Source organism: Prinia subflava, chromosome 3 (genome assembly GCF_021018805.1).
Source record: "Prinia subflava isolate CZ2003 ecotype Zambia chromosome 3, Cam_Psub_1.2, whole genome shotgun sequence".
Taxonomy (NCBI): Eukaryota; Metazoa; Chordata; class Aves; order Passeriformes; family Cisticolidae; genus Prinia; species Prinia subflava.
Genome location: NC_086249.1, coordinates 1,281,691 through 1,302,986, shown reverse-complemented (window position 1 = coordinate 1,302,986; position 21,296 = coordinate 1,281,691). Strand labels below are relative to the sequence as shown.

The 21,296-nt window shown below is 47.0% G+C and overlaps 1 protein-coding gene across 3 annotated transcripts in view; it reads right to left on the bottom strand.

Annotated features, from left to right (window-relative positions):
• MAP6 (microtubule associated protein 6) overlaps positions 1 to 10,724 on the bottom strand; it is a 46,971-nt gene extending 36,247 nt beyond the window's left edge. For all 3 annotated transcript variants that reach the window (XR_010079884.1, XM_063393725.1, XM_063393724.1), the window contains exon 1: positions 9,903 to 10,724. Coding sequence is in view for 2 of the 3 variants with exons in the window: in XM_063393725.1 (XP_063249795.1) it covers positions 9,903 to 10,627 (725 nt within the window). In the remaining variant the exon portion in view is untranslated. The remainder of the gene's footprint in view (positions 1 to 9,902) is intronic.
• Positions 10,725 to 21,296: the final 10,572 nt, after the last annotated feature.

Here is a 21,296-nt window from a genome sequence, read left to right as displayed (position 1 = left end):
TTTGCAACCCAGCCTGCTGTCCACAAATCCAGCACACTGGAATAATCAGTTGACTAATTCCCTCCCTAGTTTTAGGAAATTCACTGATAGTCTGCTCCGATGCACTGGAGGAAACGTGTGGCTCAGGCTGCAGAAGAGTTTGCAAGATACCCAGGGTCCTTTCAACTTCCTGCAGAGGCTCACAGTGATGGAACTACAGAGTCAAAATGGATGTGAGAAGGGAGAGGAGCCGCCTGTGCAGTGAAATGCCATCCTGAAAGCACCTGCAGGTTTTCCTTTAAAGTCTCATCCAATAAACCAACCCACAGCCCCACTGCTGCCTCAGCCTGGGAATGGGACCAGTCAGGGTTCACATCCCTGCCTGTGTTTCCAGCCTATCAGCATGTGATGCTGATTCCTTTCAGGCAAAGCTCCCTGCACAAGAGCAGACGTGCAGCCTCCTTCAAGGTGAAAGGCAAAGTGAAATTTGGGAGGAAGCTCAGCAATCAGGTCAGAAGAATTTCCTTCTCCTGCATCTGGATAACCTCTCCTTTTCCCATTCATCCAGCACAAAGATACTATTAGCTCTCATAGGGTGTTTATCAGCCCAACCTTGCAGATGCTGAATTAGAAAACAGAGATTTCTCACTGGAATACTTTACAAGGTTGCTGGTGCCTGACTAATGGTGCTTGGCTGCTGCTCTTTTATTCTTGTGTTTTAAAAGGGTTAAAGATCTGTGATGCTATGCAGGCGCTTTGCTGCTCAGAAAGGAGAAAAAATACAATTAAAAATACTAGTGGCCTTCTGTAGTGATCCTATATACTAATTAAGAAAATTAATTAATCCCAGAATGTCTTGGCTTGAGAAGAACCTTAAAACCCATCTCGTTCAGACCCTCTGCTACAGGCAGGGACACCTTCCACTATCCCAGGTTGCTCCAAGCCCCATCCAACCTGACCTTGGACACTTCCACGAACAGCACAGCCACAGCATCTCTGGGCAGCCTGTGCCAAGGCCTCACCACCCTCACAGGGAAGAATTTCTTCCCAATATCTTATCTAAATTTTCTCTACTTCAATTTGAACTCATTCCACATTGTCTTGTCACTACTGTTCCTGTTGAATAGTGCCCCTCTGGCTTCTTGTCAGCCCCTTCAGACACTGCAAGGTGCTGTGAGGTCTCCATGCAACATTCTCTTCTCCAGGCTGAATCACAGCTCCATCAAAAAACAAAACAAACAAAGAAAACCCAAAGAAAAAAACTTCAAACAACTAAAAAAAGTTTAAAATAAAAAAAGAAAAAATTAGATTTTAAAATTCAAATTAAATTAAATTAAATTTATTTAAAATTAAATTAAAATTTAAATTAAAACTTGACATTAAAAATGTCAAGTTTTATTCTTAAATTAACATTTAAAAACATTCATAATTTTAAAGAATAACAGCCTACCAACCACCAAAACCTCCTATTTTGTAGTGTTAACAGCACAGTTTGCAGACAACTCATCACGGCATCAGCAGTCTCTCCATATGCACACCGTGTGTGCAAAGTGCTGCAGGGTCCCCTCAGCTGGAGGCACTTTTTTATCAAAAAGAAATGACTAATTGAAAGAACAGTTTGCCATATAATGAGCTATTAATCAAAATAAAGCAAAATGTGTTTGCAATAGAACACCTGCAATGCTGGATTTGGGGAGAAGAAATGAGTTGGAGGTTAAAGGAGTAACTTGGTGAACAGCCCAGTTTGTGTGTATAATATTTTAATAATATATAAAAATAGATATACATGGATATAAACATAACGTAAAAAACATTAGTACATACAATATATTGATCTATAAAAATAAATAATATATAATTACAAATAGTTATATATACATCCAATGTTTTATACCTATATATAGGTAAATATAAATATAAATATAAATATAAATATAAATATAAATATAAATATAAATATAAATATAAATATAAATATAAAATTATATTTATATATATGACATTGGAAGGATATCTAGAATACTGAATTAAACACCATGAGAAATAAAGCTTCCATCCTATAAAACTTCCCTAAAATGGCCCTTGCCCTCCTGGCTGGTGCTGACCACAGTAGCAGAAGATCATCCATGTTCTTGCCCAAGTGGGGCACGGCTTAGCCAAAGACACCATATGAACAGAGATATATGTAAAAATACACTCAGCTCAGAGCAAAGAACAGTGAGATTGATGCAAGATGGAGGGCAGAAGTACTTAGAAATCTTATTTAGCTGGTAGGAGACAGGAAAAGGAAAGGTCATGCTCTAAATGCAAGAGGAGACATTTATAACAGCTCTTAGTGATTTATTGAAAAATGAAGGATGGGTAATTTAAATTAGTTGAGCTCTCTCCTTTTTATTTACTCTTTGTGTTACAGTGCTGGCTTGAAGCCACGAAGTCAAAGGGGGATGTGCCCTACAGCATCAGCTCCTGCATCCCAAAGATGCTGATGGTCTCACCAGACACAGAAGTGTGTGGAAGGGGAGGAGGAGAGATGTTTGACATGTCCTTTGACATGATAACTGACTTAACAGACAAAAGAAATGTGAAAAATCTATTTGGTTTCAGCAAAGCATTTTATCCAGGGCCATGTGGGAAATGATTAATTAAGCCAGTGAACATGAATATCAGCAGAACGGGAAACCAGGCAAGGGAAATGACAATGATGAGTGTTGGAAGGCTGAGCTGCAGCCTGGAAGGAGGTTAGCAGTGTTTAACATTTTTAAGGTTGACTTTAGCACTAAAAAAGCAGGGCAACGTTGATGACACCTCCTAATCACAAAATGTGATTGGGAGCACCAATGTGTAGGAGGATGGGGAAACTAGAGGAAGGAGGGGATTGACCTTGACTGCCATGTTCAAAATGGAATGAAAATGAGTAGTTAATTCTAGGCTTGGTACAGATCACCAGATTTTTTTGCTACGGGATGTAACTGCCTAAGAAGGAGAAGAAGGAGAACAGTACGGACATCTCTGTTATCAAAGAGTAAATGAGGGATTCATAATGAATCTGTGATGGTCACAAACATGACTCATGAGTCTTCAGTAGAAATGTAGACCTCATCTCCAAAGGGCAATAGTATCCATCTATGTTTAAGAAACAGAGATTTCATCTAGGAAGAGCTAGACAGACAAGGCTGATACCAGGAAGCAAAAACTTCTACTTCCTATCTAGAGAAGCTAGGAAGCTTTTAGCTACAGATGTGGATACTGTACTTGGAGACACTGAGCAGTGACATTTGGACAGGAGAAAGTCACTAAATATGCCAACAAAACAGAAAAAATATAAGAGAGAAATAAACTAAATAAAACAGCAAACTACAACCTGTCCACTGACCCAGACTGGAACCCAGTTGCAAATCATCAGAGACTGAGGTCTTGGCACAGCCTTCCTGCTGGCATAATGCAACTAAAAATTCTGCATTTCTGAGACAGAGCCTTGGGTGTTACTCATAAAGACTAAATAACAAACCAGAATATTGGACTTCAAGATTCATAGGGTCCCATCCAGCTCCATGTGCCTAAAGGTTTCTCTAAGGTGACCCAGCTGAGCAGAAGCAGACGAATAGCTGCTCAAGCATGTTCACCCCATCACCTGAATGCCACCTCCATCTCTTCCTCTTGCTCTACCATATCCTAAGGCATGCACAGACCAGCTCCAGTCTGCATAGTCAAAGCAGCAAAATTCAGTCTTACCTACATTGCTGAGCAGCTCCCTGTTGGCTTTTGGGGCTGGATGTTGTCCACCTTAAACTGATTGCAGAGAATACACTGCCAATACATATTCCAACTTGGAGCTACCTACTTGCAAGTGTCCCCAGCTTGGACACACCACCAGTCTTTCTCACCTGACAGACTACATCCAGAGAAGATCAAGAGTGTGGTAGGATAGCTCTCTGCCTGCATGTTGTGGTTTGACAAAGACACCCACAACAGATGCTCACTCACCCTCCCCTGCTACAACTGGGCAGAGGAAAGAAAAACAATGAAACAAAGGGTTCATGAGTTAAGGACGACAAGAAAACACTCCAAGGGCAAAACAGGCTTAACTTTAAAGTACAAAGTGAATTTATTATTAACAAAGTCAGAGGAGGATAATGAGAAGTAAAATAAGCCCTTAAAAATACCTTTTGTCCCCCCCAGGCCCTCCCTCCTTCCTGCTCCTAGTGCAAGGAGACAGAGCATGGGGGTTTTTGTTCAGTTAGTCAGCTGAGGTTTTCTTCCACTGCTCAGGGAGAGGATTCCTTCCCCTGCTACGCCATGGGGTCCCTTCCCACAGGAGATAGTTCTCTGTGAACGTCTCCAGTGTGGTTCCAATCTCATGAGCAGCAGTCCTCCCAAAACTGTTGCAACATGAGTCCCTCCCACAGGCAGACAGTCCTCCCAAAACTGCTGCAGCATGGGTCACTCTTCCACGGGATGCAGTCCTCCAAGGACAGGCTGCTCCAGCCTGCAAGCAGGGCCCCTCTCTCCACTGGGTCAGAACCTCATCCAGGCATCCACCCACCCTGGTGTGCACACCTTCCTCATGGCTGTGGGTGGATCTCTGCATCCCCATGGATCCCCATGGCCTGCAGGGACACAGCTGCTTCCCCATGGCCATCACCATGGCCTGCAAAGGAATCTTGGCTCTGGCACCTGGAGCACCTCCTGCCTCTCCTTCCCCACTGGCCTTGGTGTCTCGGTGTAATTTTGCTTACATGTTCTCACCTCCTCCTCTTCTCTGGCTACAAAAAAAATGTACCTCTCTTTGTTTTGATTTTCTCCTTAAACATGTTATCACAGAGGCATTACCAACATCTCTAATTGGCCCAGGCTTGGCCAGTGGCATGTCCATCTTCAGGGCTCTGCCAGACACAGTGGAAGCTTCCAGCAGCTTCTCACAGAAGCCACCTCTGTGGCCCCCCACTACCAAAAACCAGGCCGTGCAAAACCAACACAGCCTGCACCTTCCATCCCCATGCCCTGTGTCTTGGTGAACACCAGGGCCATTAGTCATTACTCATACAACTGGTCCCTGTAGTAGCACCAGACATTGTGTCTCCTCCTGCTACTACAGGTATGTAATGACCCCTGAGACAGAGCTCAGCCTTTGCCAAAGCTGCCAAACACCTCTCTGAACAGCCTTTTCTGGATGGAAGAAAACATTCTGCCCCTTCCCTTCCACCTGTGAAAACTGGATCCATCTGCCTACATGGTTACTTTGATAAACACTCTCATAGCTGAAACAACAAGGATTTGGAGAATGGTATCCAACCAGGAATGTCCTCTGGCAGTGGAGTCTGAGATAGCTCTCATTCATGCTATTAAAGCTCTTTAACCTCTAAAACCAAGGTGGTTGCATCCAAACTGATTGTAGGGATAATTTCCTGGCTTGGGAGTGGGTGCTACCAAACTCAGTGTGAGAAGAGGGCTAGGGATAGTTCCAAGAACTGGAGTGTACATGATGTTTCCACACCCAGGAACATGTCCTGGGACTCTTTAATTTACTAGCACAGACATAGATCTGATCAGAAATTTCAGAAGGTAATGGAAAATTTCCCATCTTACAGCATAAGCAGTGTTATTAGCATTCTAACCAAGACAGGAAATGTCCTCCACTGGAGATTTTCAAGAATAAGTTAGATAAAATCACAGAAACACAGAATGGCTTGGGTTGGAAGGGACATTAAAGATCATGTAGTTCCACTCCCCTGCCATGGGCAGGGACACCTTCCACTAGACCAGGTTGCTCTGAGCCCTGTCCAACCTGGCCTTGAACCCTCACAGGGATGAGGCAACCACAGCTCCTCTGGGTAACCTGTGCCAGGGTCACAGCACCCTCACAGCCAAGAATTTCTCCCTGATATCCCTTCTAACCCTGCTCTCTGACAGTGGGAAGCCATTCCCCTTATTCTGCCTCTCTAGACCCTTGCTTAAAGTCCCTCTCTGACTCTTGGAGCCCCTTCAGGCACTGGCAGGGGCTCTAAGGTGTCCCCAGAACCTTCTCTTGTCCAGTCTGAACACTCCCAGCTCTCCCAGCCTGTCTTCAGAACAAGGAGGAGTATGAATTTCCTGCCCTTTTGTGTCTTGGTCCAGCCTACCTGTGTGGACATCCCTCCCTAAATTATCTCAGCTGTATCTCTGAAAACCAGGCAGCAAGTCTCCAGTGCTGACTCATTCATCTCTGGAGCTACTACAAACTCCCATTTGCTCCACATCTTTAGTACCTCCAGGATTTGAGATGAATGACAGAACATTAGCAACAGGCAATTCATTAATACTAGAGGCGTTCCAAAATCTTCCACTGAAGCCTTTATTGTCTTGTTTCCTCTACTAGAAGAGGAAGTTGGTGGGAGGGAAAAATAATTGGTTTGGTAAAAAAAAAAAAAATCTGGTTTCACGATATTACTTCTCAGGGGGGAATTAATTTTCTTAGTACTCATTTTGATACCTTACAAAGGGGGTAAATGGTCCCTTTCCCTTTTGTATCTTTTTTTCTTCAGGGAATTAAGGTAACAAAAGAAGCAAAATGCAAGACAAAGAAGAACGGGGGAAAAAACACCCAAGAAACACCTAATACTGTCATTTTCTCATAATTTCCAAATAAAAATGGAAAGCATTCATTCATTCATTCTTTTATTTTTGCCAAATGTGCTTTTAATTGTTTCACATCCACAGCAAATGCCACTGTGTGCACATTTAGTTGCTTGTTCTCTCTGGTCCCAAACCCACAGGGTCAAGTCCAGCCCACTCTGTCCTTTGGTGCAGCAGGGAGAAATGCTCTGCCCATCCCATCCAGAACTTCAGGGGGAGAAATCTCCTCACCCAATACAGATAAAGAACTTCAGAGAACTGAACAACAAACAGCTTCAACCACCACCAGTGGCTTTCCAAGGGGCTGGTCACTGATCTGACTGAAGGATTCCCTGATCCTTGGTCCCTCAGGGTCCACAGGCCACCCTGAGAAGCAGGACCAAAGAGAAGAGGGGGGGATGAAGGAGACGTAACCTGCTTTGGTTACCTGTAAATTTGGGCAGCTCGTGCTGGGGAAGGAAACTGAGGCAAAAAGCCCCTCAACGCTGGAACTTTGCTTGACCACAGCACGCCCAGTGAGAGTAGTAGGAATAAATACATAAATAAATCTCATGTATAACTAAATAGTTAATAAATTATCATTCATAAATATACAAGTATAAAAATATAAATAATGTAAACACCATGAATAAGATAAAGAAATACTAGAAATATTGGAAATATTTATTCTGTAGGATCCATGGACACAGGCAGTCTCCGGCAGACATCCACAGTCCTGCTACTCTGGCCTCACCAAAGACTTCTGGCTCAAATGCTAATGCAAACAAATCACTCATCCCTCTGGCTGGGAGGAACTTCCATCTTCCATGGACATCACCACCAGGCACCACCTCTGCTCTGTATCTCTGGGTGGACCTGGGAGGAGGTCACAGGCACATGGTCTCTGTGGTATTCATCTGTCTAGGTACACAGAGGTTAAAAACAGAATTCTTCCCTTTAGCCTGGACTTCCCCCATGACCTTGGGCTAGTCACATACTCTACCCCCTGCTCTCAGGAATTCCTCACATGGAAATAATACCCAGTGGGGCAGAGTGAGCTTAAAAGCTACTGCTGGTCTGCATTTTGGTTTCACCAAGGAATTGTTTCCCAGTCTGGAAACACTGATTTGCAGCAGTGACAGAGGACTGTAAGGAAATGTCCCCCCGTGCTCTCTGCTGATGGGGACCCTTCATCCATGCACAAGGAAGAAAAGCCCCATGTGACCCGTCCTTGCTCCTCTCTAGCAGGAGGTCATTAGGAAGTAATTTTTGGCTGCTGGGTGGCCCATAAGGTTGCCCCAAGAGTCTGTGAGTCTCCATCCTTGGAGATGTTCAATACTCACCCAGCATGACAGCAGCCAGGTTCTTGGCAGTAATTAGGATTTGGAGAATTTGGTTTTTAAAAAGAATCCAAACAATAAACACTTAGAAGATGCCTAATTTGAATAGAAAATGAGAACAATTAGCCAAAACATCACTTATGCATTAATGAAGAGGCGCTTATGTTCCACGGCTGAGCATCAGAGCAAACACTTCTGCAATATGCAGCAAGGAAGAAAAACATGGAAGTGGGAGAACACTTTCCCAGGTGGAAAGAGAAGCCCTAAGAGTATTGAAAAGCCAACAAGCAACACAAAGAAAGCTGAATCCTTCTTGTTTTTCTTAGGTTTAACATGCCTTTCCTTGGGGAGGAATCCTAGCCCAGTGCCTTAAGAATTTGCTAGAGCAGACTGGAGGGATAGAAGGTGAGCAATCTGCATTTAAATATGCAAATAAGTCTAATTATCCTTTGTAGCAGTGGAAGAGAAGCAACACATCAGCTCTCCAGTTCCAGGAGAGCATTCTGCTTTAGCCCTGCTATCTCCAGCATGAGCCCAGACCTTGCAAGGTGAGCAGAGAAAAAGCTGAGTCTCAGTTCACAGCAGCTTTAAGGGCTGTGCCACTCCTAGAGACTCCTTCCCAACGCTCTCTACCCAGGCCAAACAAAGCCCCCCAAAATCCCTAGCCATTTTCTTGTGCCTCAGCCAAGAGCCGCCATCACACCTGGATGCACCTGAGCCTTCAGCATTACCCAGTGAGAGTTAGAGCTGATGCCAAATGACAGCAAAAATCAAGATCTCACTGCTTGAACCGTTTCCCACTTAGGGAGGGGGGAAAGCAGAAGACTGTCAGCTTTGCTGTGCCACCAGTGGGACAGAGGAGTCAAGTCCCAGCTTCCTCTTAAATCTGCATGAATGTACTACCTGTCTGATGGCCAGGTGTCACCTCCAATCTCCCCAAGAGGGAAATTAAATCATTCAAAGGCATAAACACCTCAGCATTCACACAGCTGTAGGGAAAAACAAAAGGGCTGCAATCGCACTCCTGTCACAACAACCCCTAGCTTTGCTCTCTGCCACTTCCACCCTGGTCTCGGCAGTGGTGGGCTCTGCCAAAGAAAGCACTGGAAAACAACCGCAGCAAACCCTCCTTGCAAACGTACATGCAAGGCAACCACCCCATCACTTTTGTTTTTGCATTCCCAACACATCGAACGCCTTGACCCAGAGAGAAAAAAATAACAGCAGCTCGCTGCAAGGAGTTTCACACTCTGAATCCCAAACAAGGTCTCCTGCTGAGGTGAAATAAGGGCACCCATTGCTAGTTGGCTGGGGAGGTGGTGGGGGGGACAGAAGGATGTGTCATGCCCTGCTGTGCTGCATTAAAACATGGCAGCGTCTGAAGGCTGCCCCACCCAAGCGGCCTAGGATGCACGTCCCTCATCCTGGCTCATCCCCAGGATGCTTTGTCTCGAGCATGGGCCAGCCCGGGATGCTCCCTGGGACACTCCTGCGTGTGGGGCATCCCACTCGTGCCCGGGCTCCCGGGATGTGGTCAGGTTGCCGGTCCTTTGGGCTGGCTGAAGCATGACAGCCAGGGATGTGCTGGGAAAGGAGAAGAGGCGACTTGCATATCCCATGGAGGTGACCCCAAACACTACCCCTATGGAAATTCAAGGTGGTGGATGTTTCTGAATTTTTGAATGCAGTGCATGGGGGGACACACAAAGACACTTAAACCTGCTGCCAAACTCGCCGACAAGAAGTGTCCATGTATTCACTACCTGCACAATACCTACTGCCCCATCATGGATTCCCAGAGAGATGGGGAATTTAAGGACACCCCCCGGGCAGGAAATCTGCAAGCTCCCCTGCAATGTTTCACAGCCTCTCTCCCAGGGTGGGATGCTCCTCCGGAGAAGCGCACAGGGGGACTGGAAAAGACCTGGCGAGGGCCCGCCCGGCAGGTTGGGGATCTAGATGGATGGGGGGGACGGGGACATGTCTTCTCACCTGTACGACGAGCTGACCCCCGCCGCCACCTCCTCTTTGATCTGCCTGTTGACAGCATCGGCAGCCGCCCGGCCTCTGCTGGGCTCCGCCGGCTGCCCGCCCGCCTCCTCCGCCTTCTTCCGACCCTTCTCTCTCCCATCCACGGGCCGCACTGTTTTGGGATGCTCATCCTCCACCTCGGGGTGTTCCTCCTTCTTCTCGGGAGCGATGTGCACCTTCCGCCGCTTCTCCTGAGCCGGCTTCTCCGGGGGAGCGCGGTCCAGGGCCAGGACGGGGGAAGGTCCCGGTTTGGGGATCCAGGGATGGTCGCCCCGCTTGGGGATGGGCCAGGCACGGAAATCCTTCTGGTACTGCGTCTCCTTCTCGAAGGGAGTGTCCGAGGGCTGGTACTCGCTCTTGGGCTTGCAGCTCGGCTCCGGCCGCTGCACCTTCCAAGGCTTGTAGTCGTGCCGCATGACCGAGTCGGCCGGGGGAGAGGCGTGCGGGGCCGGGCCGGGCCGGGCGAGACCGGGAGCCGGCTCACCCCCTCCGGCCCCCGCAGCCGCATCGACGCCAGGCTGGGTCTCGATGGGGGCCGCGGGGCGCGGCGGCGGCGCGGGGGCGGCGGGATGCTCGGTGGCCTCCGAGTACTTGGTGAAAACGAGGGGGACGGCGATGTCCGCCTTGTCCAGCTGGTTCCAGAAACGGGCGATGCAGCAGGCACGGGTGATGCAGGGCCACGCCATGGCGGCCCCGCGCCGGGAGCGACCGCTCCGCGCCCCGAACGCCGCAGCCCGAACGCCGCAGCCCCCTGCGCCCCGGGATCCGCGCTCCGCCCCGCCGCGGGCGGGGCCTGGGGCGGGCACGGCAGGGGCGAGGCACAGCGGCACCGGCACCGCCACGCACGTACACACGGGAGTACATGGCTGTGTGTGTGTGTGCATACACCGTACACACGGGAGTACATGGCTCTGTGTGTGTGCATACACCGTACACACGGGAGTACATGGCTCTGTGTGTGTGTGCATACACCGTACACACGGGGGTACATGGGTCTGTGTGTGTGTGCATACACCGTACACACGGGAGTACATGGGTCTGTGTGTGTGTGCATACACCGTACACACGGGGGTACATGGGTCTGTGTGTGTGTGCATACACCGTACACACGGGGGTACATGGGTCTGTGTGTGTGCATACACCGTACACACGGGAGTACATGGGTCTGTGTGTGTGTGCATACACCGTACACACGGGGGTACATGGCTCTGTGTGTGTGTGCATACACCGTACACACGGGAGTACATGGCTCTGTGTGTGTGTGCATACACCGTACACACGGGGAATGCATGGCTCTGTGTGTGTGCGTACACCGTACACACGGGGGTACATGGGTCTGTGTGTGTGTGCATACACCGGCACCGGTACCGCCATGCACGTACACACGGGTGAAACATGACTCTGTGTGTGTGCACACTCCTGCACGGCCACACAGCTGGACACACATGCGTGATACATGGCTCTGTGTGTGCACAGTCCTGCACAGCCACAGACACTTCCAAACATGTGTGAAGCACACTCATACATGTGTGCACACACAGGTTTGGTCACCGGCCTGCACACACATACATACAAGGCACTCATGTGTACTTGCAGGCAGGGTCATAGAAACCTGCACATGCACATGTAAGACATGTACATGTGTTTGTGCATACACCTGCACTGCCACAGACCTGCACAGCTGCACACCTGCACACATGTGATGAGGCACACGCACATGGCCCATGTGTGCCCAGACGTGCATCCTTCATACACACCTGGATAGACACGCCTGCAGAATCACACACCTGCACACAGGCATGCCAGACATGCAAACCCAACAAACACTCCTCTGTGTGCACACATGCATGGTCACACACCTGTACACATATGGGCAAGTCACATACATGCACGTGTGGACACACCTGCATGATTGATCACAAACCTCAATACATGTGTGCAAGGTGCCCGTGTGTGCAAACACATGCATGTGTGGTCACATACACACATGCACGCATACATGAGACACGCACATGTTTGTGTGCACACATCCATCTGCACAGTCACACACAGCTGCACACACATATGGAGACACCCATGTATGTGTCCATGTAACTGCATGAACATACACCAGAGCACAAACATGCAAGAAATGCCCATGCATGTGTGCACATGCACAAATGCTTAGTCACATACCTGCACACATGCATGCAAGGTGCCCATGTGTCCATGCACATGCATGCATGGTCACTCACACCTGCACGCATGCATGCACAGGAATGCAAACACACATGCAAGACACACTTGTGTGCACACATGGGCACACCTGCGCAGGCATATGTGCATATAAACACACATGTTAACTCACACACAAACGCACACATTTGCACAGAGACATATGGACATGCAAAAACACACAAATGACATTCACACATGCAGGTCCTCATGTAGGTGTATATGCAGTGCACACTGGCTGTTGTGCACACAGATGTGCATATGTGTACACACACGGCTGCACACACGTGCAAGCACATCCAAACACATGCATGTATACTAAAACTTGTACACATACACTCACCCCTGTACGCACATGCATAAACGTGCACATGAACAACTGTGAAAATGCACCCCTTTGGTCATACATGCACAACGGTATACACACCTGCATTTACATGTGCAAGCACATACATGCACACAGACATAAATATGAACATGCACACACATATGAACACACACACGACTAGACATGTCTGTCCACTCACATGTGCACGTGCTGCATATGCACAAGCACATGCCTATATGCACATGCATGCACACATGTGCACACGTGCACCTACACACACATGTCCAACCTCATAAATGTGCACATGCTGTAGACATGCATGTAAACACATGAATAGATGCACCCATGCACATAAACACAACACATTTGTGCTCCCATATGCATGCACTCACGCACAGATATTTGCTCACACATGTACACATATGGGAGCTGCCCATCTGTATGCACACGTATGTGCAGACGCACACCCATACACACCCTCACCCATTTTATTCTTTCCTTTTGCCTGTTTTGCAGTAGCAAACCCAAACCAAAACACCCCCAGCCATGTTCTGCTGACTGCTTCCTCTGAAATCTGATTCCCAGGATGGATTCACAGCCCCAGATCCCACCCTCCTTTCTAGCCTTGCCTCCACCTTCACCCCATCCGTCATACCAGCCCTCCAACCCTTCCTCCATCCCTCCATTTCTCCATCCTGCCATCAATCCCTCCACCCCTCTCTCTCCATTTCTCCCTTTTTTTTCTATCCTCTCATTCCTCCATCCCATTTTCCCACTGTCCCTCCACCATTCCCTCAACCCCTCCATTCCTCTCTGCATCTTTCTCTTTATTCCCTGATGCCAATAAAGTCCATTTGCACCCAAATCACATCCACGCTTGAAGCCCTCCAGTCTTTGTCAGCCTTGCGGCACTGCCAGCATTTCCACTGGGAGCAGAACTCCAATAAAACCAGTGAAATCCACACGCTCAAATGCTGAATTACAAAGAGAAAAAGCAATTCCCACTCATCAGTGACTGCAGCTGCTGGGAGTGCAGTGAAAGGCAGGATTATCCCTGTGGGGATTGTTTCTCTACTACAATGCTTGGTATCCCCTTATTGATTCTTAGGCCCTGAGGATTTTGGGCTTTGGCTTGTTTTTTTTTCTTTGCTTGTCTTTGCCTGGAATGGCTTAATTTCATTCTTACCTGTAGGCAAATTGTGGAAACTCATTTTATGGATGATATTGGAGCACTCAGTGCTGGGGATGGATGGTTCAAAGAGCCTTGGGAAAGAGAACAAATAAATATCATCTAGAGGTGTCTATACACAGACATAGCTTCGTCTTCCAGTTTTATATCATTCCTGCTATTACATCCGGTGCAATTAAAATTACAATTAAAGATTTAGGATTACAATTAAAGATTTAGGAAGCTCCTCAGTATTTCCCAATTTGGGACCCAAGCCATATTATTCTTGGGCATCAATGCATTGTGTATCACCTTTGTAAGTGTGCGGTCTACTCCTGTGCATGCACGATAGATGTGTTCATCTCTGCTTAGGCTGGGTTTTGAAACAGAATCACAGAATAGAGGTTGGAAAAGTCCCCTAAGATGACTGAGTCCAACCATTCCATCAGCACTGCCAAGGCTACCACTAATGTCCCAAATGCCACATCCACGTGGCTTTTAAATCCCTCCAGGGATAGGGACTTCACTACTGCCTTGTGCAGTCTTTGCCGTGGCTGGACAACCCTGTCCATGAAGAATATCCAATCTAAACCTCCCCTGGTGCAACTTGAGGGATTTCCACTTGTTGTGTTGCTTGTTACCTGGGAGCAGAGCCCAACCTCCACCTGGCTCCAACCTTCACTCAGTCTTTGGGAAAGTATCCGTGGAATTTGCGTCCAGACTCTAGGGAGAAGTCCTACTCATTTCCAAGGTGTACGTAAGGAGGCTTCTGCCTCTGTGAAAGTTTGTGTAGGTTTTATAGTTTGTAAAGTGAAGTGTCTCTCAGTCAGGAATTCCAACTTATCTCCCCACATCTTCTCAAGGCCAGTTGTTTATTGGGAATTCCACCCCTGTCGACAGAGAGAAATAACTCACCAGCTAGGCAAGCTGGCCTGGGTTATCTAATCAATTCATGTTGTGGGGCAGAATGTCCGGAGCCGTGGAGCTGTTGCACCACCTGATGGACTGAGCAGACAAGATCTGCTGTGGTAGGGGGGAAGTCCTGCCACAGGAGTGGAAGGCACTTAGATGGTTCCCCCTTTTCTCCAGGTTGAGAGGAGAAAAGGAGCCTTCTTTTTTCCAGGTTGAACCGCCCATACCCCATCGCTCCTCCTCATGTCCCAAACTCTTCCTCAGCTCCATTCCCTTCTCTGGACATGGTCCAACTCCTCAATGTCCTTGTCAGAGTGAGGGGCCCAGAACTGTCCCAGGACTGGATGTGCCTCAGCAGGGCCCAGCACAGGGCAGTGGTCACTGCCCTGGTCCTTTTGACACACCATTGCTGACCCAGGCTAAGTGCTCTTGGCCTCTTGCCCATCTGGGCACACCATGTTTAGCCACTCTTAACCAGCATCCCTTGGTTGTTTTCAAGCAGCAAAGATGATAGAGTCATCCTGAAACTGCTGTTGTCAGACCCCAGCTCTGTGCTTCCATGCACGCTACAGGTTAATGGCAATCAGCTTTTGCATTGAATGAACTATGTTATTACAAAAAAAAATTAATATGTGTTTGGAAATAGGAACAAGGAAAAACGGAAAAGAATGACTTTATGATGGTGACCCAAGGTCTGCAAGGAAGATGTGCAATCAAAGTATTGCAATGAGATCAAGCTTTTTGGCTAGTGAAGCTCAAGAGTGTGTTTCTTTTTAAATACTCTCATAATTTAATTTATCTTAAAGGTATCAAGGTGATTTTTGAGAGTATAAACCCCATCTTTATCTGAGAACTGCTGCTCACAGAGGCCCCACACATGTTTGTGGACTTTCCTGCAGAAAACCTGTTGAAGTGCATCTGTGTTGCTGTTTCAGGATTTGTTGCACTGAGAGCTGTTAGTGAAATGAGTTGTTCTTAGTATAACAGGGAAGTTTTGTGGGAAGAAGGATGTGGACCTATTGGAATGAGTCCAGAGGAGTACACTAAGATGATCTGAAGCTGATCTGAAGGCAGGCTGGGAGAGCTGGGGGTGTTCAGACTGGAGAAGAGAAGGCTCTGGGGAGAGCTTAGAGGATCTGTCAGTCCCTAAAGAGGCTCCAAGAGCTGTAGAGGGACTTTGGACAAGGGCCTGGAATGACAGGACAAGGAGGAATGGCTTCCCACTGACAGAAGGCAGGGTTAGAAGGGGTATCAGGGAGAAATTCTTGGCTGTGAGGGTGGTGAGGCCCTGACACAGGCTGCCCAGGCAATCTGTGACTGCCCCATCCCTGGACGTGTTCAAGGCCACATTGGATAAGGCTTGGAGCAACCTGGTCTAGAGGAAGATGTCCCTGCCCATGGCACGCCAGTGGAGTAAGATGACTTTTGATGTCACTTTCAACCCAAACCATTCTGTGTTTCTGTGATTCTGCGACACGTGTGTGTTCTGGAGGATGCAAATCTGTACGAATCTATGACATCAGCTCCTACTCTGGAGTTAATCTGTACCTTAAGTCTGAGTTCAGCAGTGCTATCACACAGGGATTTGCACAGCATCCTGCACCTCTTTGGGAACTGGGAATTGGCATGTGCACTAAGGGCTTTTGAGCTTCTTTTTGAGAATCCCTCATCTGCAGCAGCCCTGGGCTCATGCCACATGGAAACACTCAGTCATGAATTAATCATCTTTATTTATAACAAAAATCATAGACAAAACTGCCTTTTGACGTTTTGCAGCATCAGGAGACTTTGCTGCTCTGCAGATACCATGCAGACCTAGCTGGTGTTACAAGCTGCAGAACTAAAAAAGATTGCTTAGCGTCTCCGTGAAATATATGGTTATATATCTGTATCTGTATCTGTATCTTGAAGCATGGCTGCTCATTCTTGTTCAGGAATCAACTATGGAAAAGCATCATCAAGTAAAATCCATTAGGCCTAATCAGCAGAATTGATGTGCTGGCTGCAAACATCTCTGAGAGAGGATGGAAGTTAAAAAAAAAAAATCTGTTTTTCATTTACAGCCACCATGACAGGAAGGAGGAATTCCTTCTCCAGCCTCCTCTGGGAAAAAGGCATGGCCACGTGTGGGACATGGGGGGTGGCCAAGGACATGGGTGTCACACAGCATCAAATGGTACCATTCTGGGGCACAATCCTGCCAAAAAGTTTATTATTGGGAAGAAATTCCTCCCTCTGAGGGTGGTGAGGTGCTGGCATTGATTCCCCAGAGAAGCTGTAGCTCTCCATCCCTGGAAGTATTGGACAGGGCTTGGAGCAACTGGGTCTAGTGGAAGGTGTCCCTGCCCACGGCAGGGGGTCAAACAGGATGATCTTTAGGGTCTCTGTCAACCCAAACCAGTCTGTGATTGTATGGTGATGCTAAAGGCACCATGATGTGGTACAAACCAGAGCAAGACCAATATTTCACAGCTCCCAAAATTGAGCAGACTTTGAGCAGAGCCCCAGGCAGTGCTTCCGTGTCCTCTCCGTGCTGGGATCCACTGGAATAGCTCCAATCATACCCTGTGCAATGATAAACCAGGATGTTTTGGAAGCTGATTAGTAAGGTGCCTGATGAACCGTCTTCTCCTGGGATCCTCACATGAAGCCAGGCCACCTTTCAGTCTTCAAACTTAAGCCATTGGAGACCATCCAATGGAGACATTTTTGATAGTTTCTCCTGCCTTTTGTGATGGCATGAAGAGCAAGATGACTGGCAGTGATGATGTGAGCAGATGTTTGTATCTCTGCGGGATCTGATGACAAAGGTGGATTGGCTTCTTTTCTCAGACCACCAGCTGACATCTCATCCCATGCTGTCTGTACACATTCTCCCCCACAACCTGTACACACATATCCACCAATTCTTTCAGGAAATAATGCTGTTATGGCATTTTGGGTTTATTTAGGGAAAATACACCATACAGTGGTAGCCATCTCAAAGGTAGGCACCTAACTCCTTGTTAATCACTGGCACGAGTCAGAAGAAGAGGACGGCAGCTCATCCCATTGCTCCCAGGATACGACTGACAAAAGCTGGAATCAAGTGAAAATTAAGTAAAAAATGAGGCAGGAGCCCCACATCTCCTTAGGGGCCTTTTTCCTCCATTATAGGAATAGAGATGTGTTGGAACCCTGGAAGATGAGAATTTTAGGCTTTCTGTGCTAACAGGCATTGACTCACAAGAGAACACTACATTTGACCTAAGGGTATGGAACAGGCTTCCAAAATGGAGTGATTGCACTGGGATTATGGGTGTGTAGTTTGAATAGAAGTGTGTAAATCACAGGGTGGAAAACTTAGATTTTAAGGTTTTAGTATATTGTAATATATATAAAGCAAGATGGAGGATTTAGGGTGTAGTTTTTCTTTCACCTTCTTCTTCATGGGTTTGGGTGGTGTACTGTAATTGGATTGAAAATCCACATTGAGGACCACGGGTGTTTGGTTATTGGGTTAAAAGTAAAAATAATCCAGGTGTCATTTCATAACTGGACAATTTGTGCTTAAAAGACCTTGGAAAGAGACAGAGCTGGTTTTTGCCTTGTTTGCTAGAACTCCCAGCCTGTGAGACTCTACTATAGATAAAAATTAATAAACATCTGAGTCTGAACATGAACTGCATCTCCCGAGCTTTAATCCCGGCTCTAACAACGGAAAAGAAGATAACAAACCCACAGAGATGCCCTGGGCTAAAGGTAGGTGAGACTCCATCTCCAAAGCCAGAGCTGGACCACACTTGCAGCTCCCTCTGTGCAGAGTGTTCAGCTCCACACTGCCCCAGTGAGATGCAGGAAAGCTCTATTTACTCTGGCTGTTCCAGGTGCTCTCTCTCTGCTTTGCAGATGTCCAGCACCAATTGCTCCCATCCCTAACATCTATCACCAGGGACAAGAGACCATGCCAACACTGCGGGTGACAATTTAAAGGGGAGTTTTAGTGGCCTCTCACATCTTAAATAATTTTATAATCGTGCACAGCTTCTGCCTGGTGGGTTCACAAGATTCAGGCTGGGGTGTTCTTGTATTCCTTGTCAACTGTGCTTATGGTTCATGTATGTTGGGAGTGTTTTGAGGCCAAATGGGACAGGAGCCAAAGCAAACCCACAGCAGAGTGCTGCATAAAGAGAATAACTGACATGCATAAAAAGAAAATTTGACCAATAAATCAAGGGCTCTAAAAGACGTGAAATTCTTTAATGAAAATCACTGGCATAACACAGCCAGATTTCAGAAGTGATTTTGTAACAGGTAGAAGGGGGAGTAAAACTTGAAAGAATTTGCATTTAAAAAACCCCAAACCAAAAACCCCATCAGGCAGAAGTGAGCTTCTCTCACGCCCATGTCCTCACTCAGAGCTGGAGAGGGACAAAGACCAAGCTTGGTGACATGGCATCACATAGGTTTGGGGTGGTAAAAAGGAGAACCTCCCAAGGGAGGAGCACTTACTGCTGAAGGAGTGATGGGTCAGAAAGGAATGGGACTCAGAGAATCCACTGTGCAACTACCAAGATGGTACTTTCAGTTTCCTACTGATAATTTTGGCCACTGGAGGGTAAATTAGCTCTGTGCATACATATGAATGACTGAGAGGCTTTGGGGTAAATAGAAGGGGATTATCTATGACTGGAAGAGAGGAGCAGTGATCTGAAGAGTGCTTATAGCTCTTCTGCTGGAGCACTAAGTTCCATATGGTTTATACGTGGTGAGACTTCAACAACAAATTCCACAGGTCCACTTCATGGCCAGCTCTTCCTGCCAACTATGCAGTACCCTGGCATCCTGTATGAGCCATTGTTCCTTGCATTTCTTCCTGCAGATCCTCTGTGTTAGGCTTTCCCAGCCCTGATCCTGGATCCTGGCCAGTGTCCATGTGCAGCCTGTGAAGTCTCATGGGCATGTCTTATCATGCTGACCTGCAAAACCTGGTGACTTGAAAAACCCAGCGTTCCATGACTCTGGGCTTACAGGTTCCTCCTCATACTCTGAGAGGGGACACTGCTTCACTGAGTCACAATGGCCACTGATAGAGGCATTACCCAAGATGACTTCTTGAGAGATTACAGGAACTTAATGTTCTGAGACTAAATGCAAGCCATAGGAGATTGAACACATGACTGAAAAGGGAAAAGCCAAGGGGAATGTAATTGGAGCTTTATCATTCATGTGCAAATGGCTGAGTGTGTTAGGAAATAAGACTGATTAATGTATCAGGGTATAAGATACAGAGATCAGGGCTCAGTGTTTGGGCATGTCTGAATGGTTATCGAGTTCAGGGACATAGCTCTACTCTTCCCTAAAACAGGAAAGAGGAGGCTGGGCAGGATGGACACCTTCTTGCTCTATTCAACTTCCTGACAGGAAGGTGGAGCCAGGAGAGGGTCAGTCTCTTCTCACTGGGAGCAAGAGACAAGATCAGAGGAAAACACCTCAAATTGTGCCAGGGCAAGTTTAAATGGGAAATTAAAAAAATGATTCTTCCCCAAAAGGCTTGTCAAGCCCTGGAACAGGTTGCCCAGGGTGGTGGTGGAGTTGTCATTCCTGGAGGGATTTAACAGATGAGTGGATGTAGATTTGGGGATGTGGGTTAGTGGTGGCCTTGGCAGTGCTGGTGGAATGGTAGAACTCCACAACCTTAGAAATCTTTTCCAACCTAAATTATTCTGTGATTCAGAGATTTTAAATCACAGGTTCTATTTTATCTACACTCAGCAAGGAGATACATCTCTTTCAGCTCCTCCTGAATGGAAATTCATGATTCCTCTCTCTTATTTAAGCAGAAGTTTTCAAAGCCCTCCATAAGTATTTATTTTTTCTCTCCTTAATTATGAAAGCAGAAAGACAAAAAGCAAATGACATAATCACAGCAAAGCAGGACACAAATATTTATTACCCAGCTGAGCCTTGCTTAGCTCCTTGGTCAGCTCTTCCAAGGACCTGACTTGCTCATAAATCCAGATGATGAGACTTCCTTGTCATAATAAGCCACAAGCAAAGACCTGTGACTCTCTGCAATACAACTGCTTTGGAATTAAGCAACACAACTGCTCTAGGTTAGCCTGAAATTTCTGAGGGCAGAAAATTCTTCCCATATGTCTGGGTGTCCCCAGGGCACAGGTGTGACTCTTTTAACGAGTGAAAATCAAGAGTTCCTTGGCATGGCTAGACTCCAGCAAGAAAAGAGTGCTGGATGGAAAACACCTTGAAACATCACTGAACCAGAGATGTCTGTGCAACCATTTTTCATGGAGTCATAGAATTATTAAAATTTGAAAAGTCCTCCAAGACCATTACATCTGACCATTCCCTCAGCACTGCCAAGCCCATCACTATCCCAAGTGCCACATCTACATGTGTGTTAAATCCCTCCAGGAATGAGGATTCCACCACTGCCCTGGGTAGTGTGTTCCAGGGCTTGAAAACTGTTTTGGGGAAGGAATTTTCCCTAATAACAATCTAACCCCTCCTTGGCAGCACCATCCACCTCCCTGACAACGCTGGTGTTGCACAGTCCAGGAGGACCAGGATCCCTGGGCCCACAGATCTCCCCACAGAATTTTGGAAAGCACCGATACTTTCTCACCAGGAAACATCCTGTCACCAGGTAAAGGCACTGAAAGAATTAAAAGCTTCCTTTGCTTTCTTGAAGCAGTCAGGGTCTCAACATTTGCAGTAGAAGACAAAGGATGGG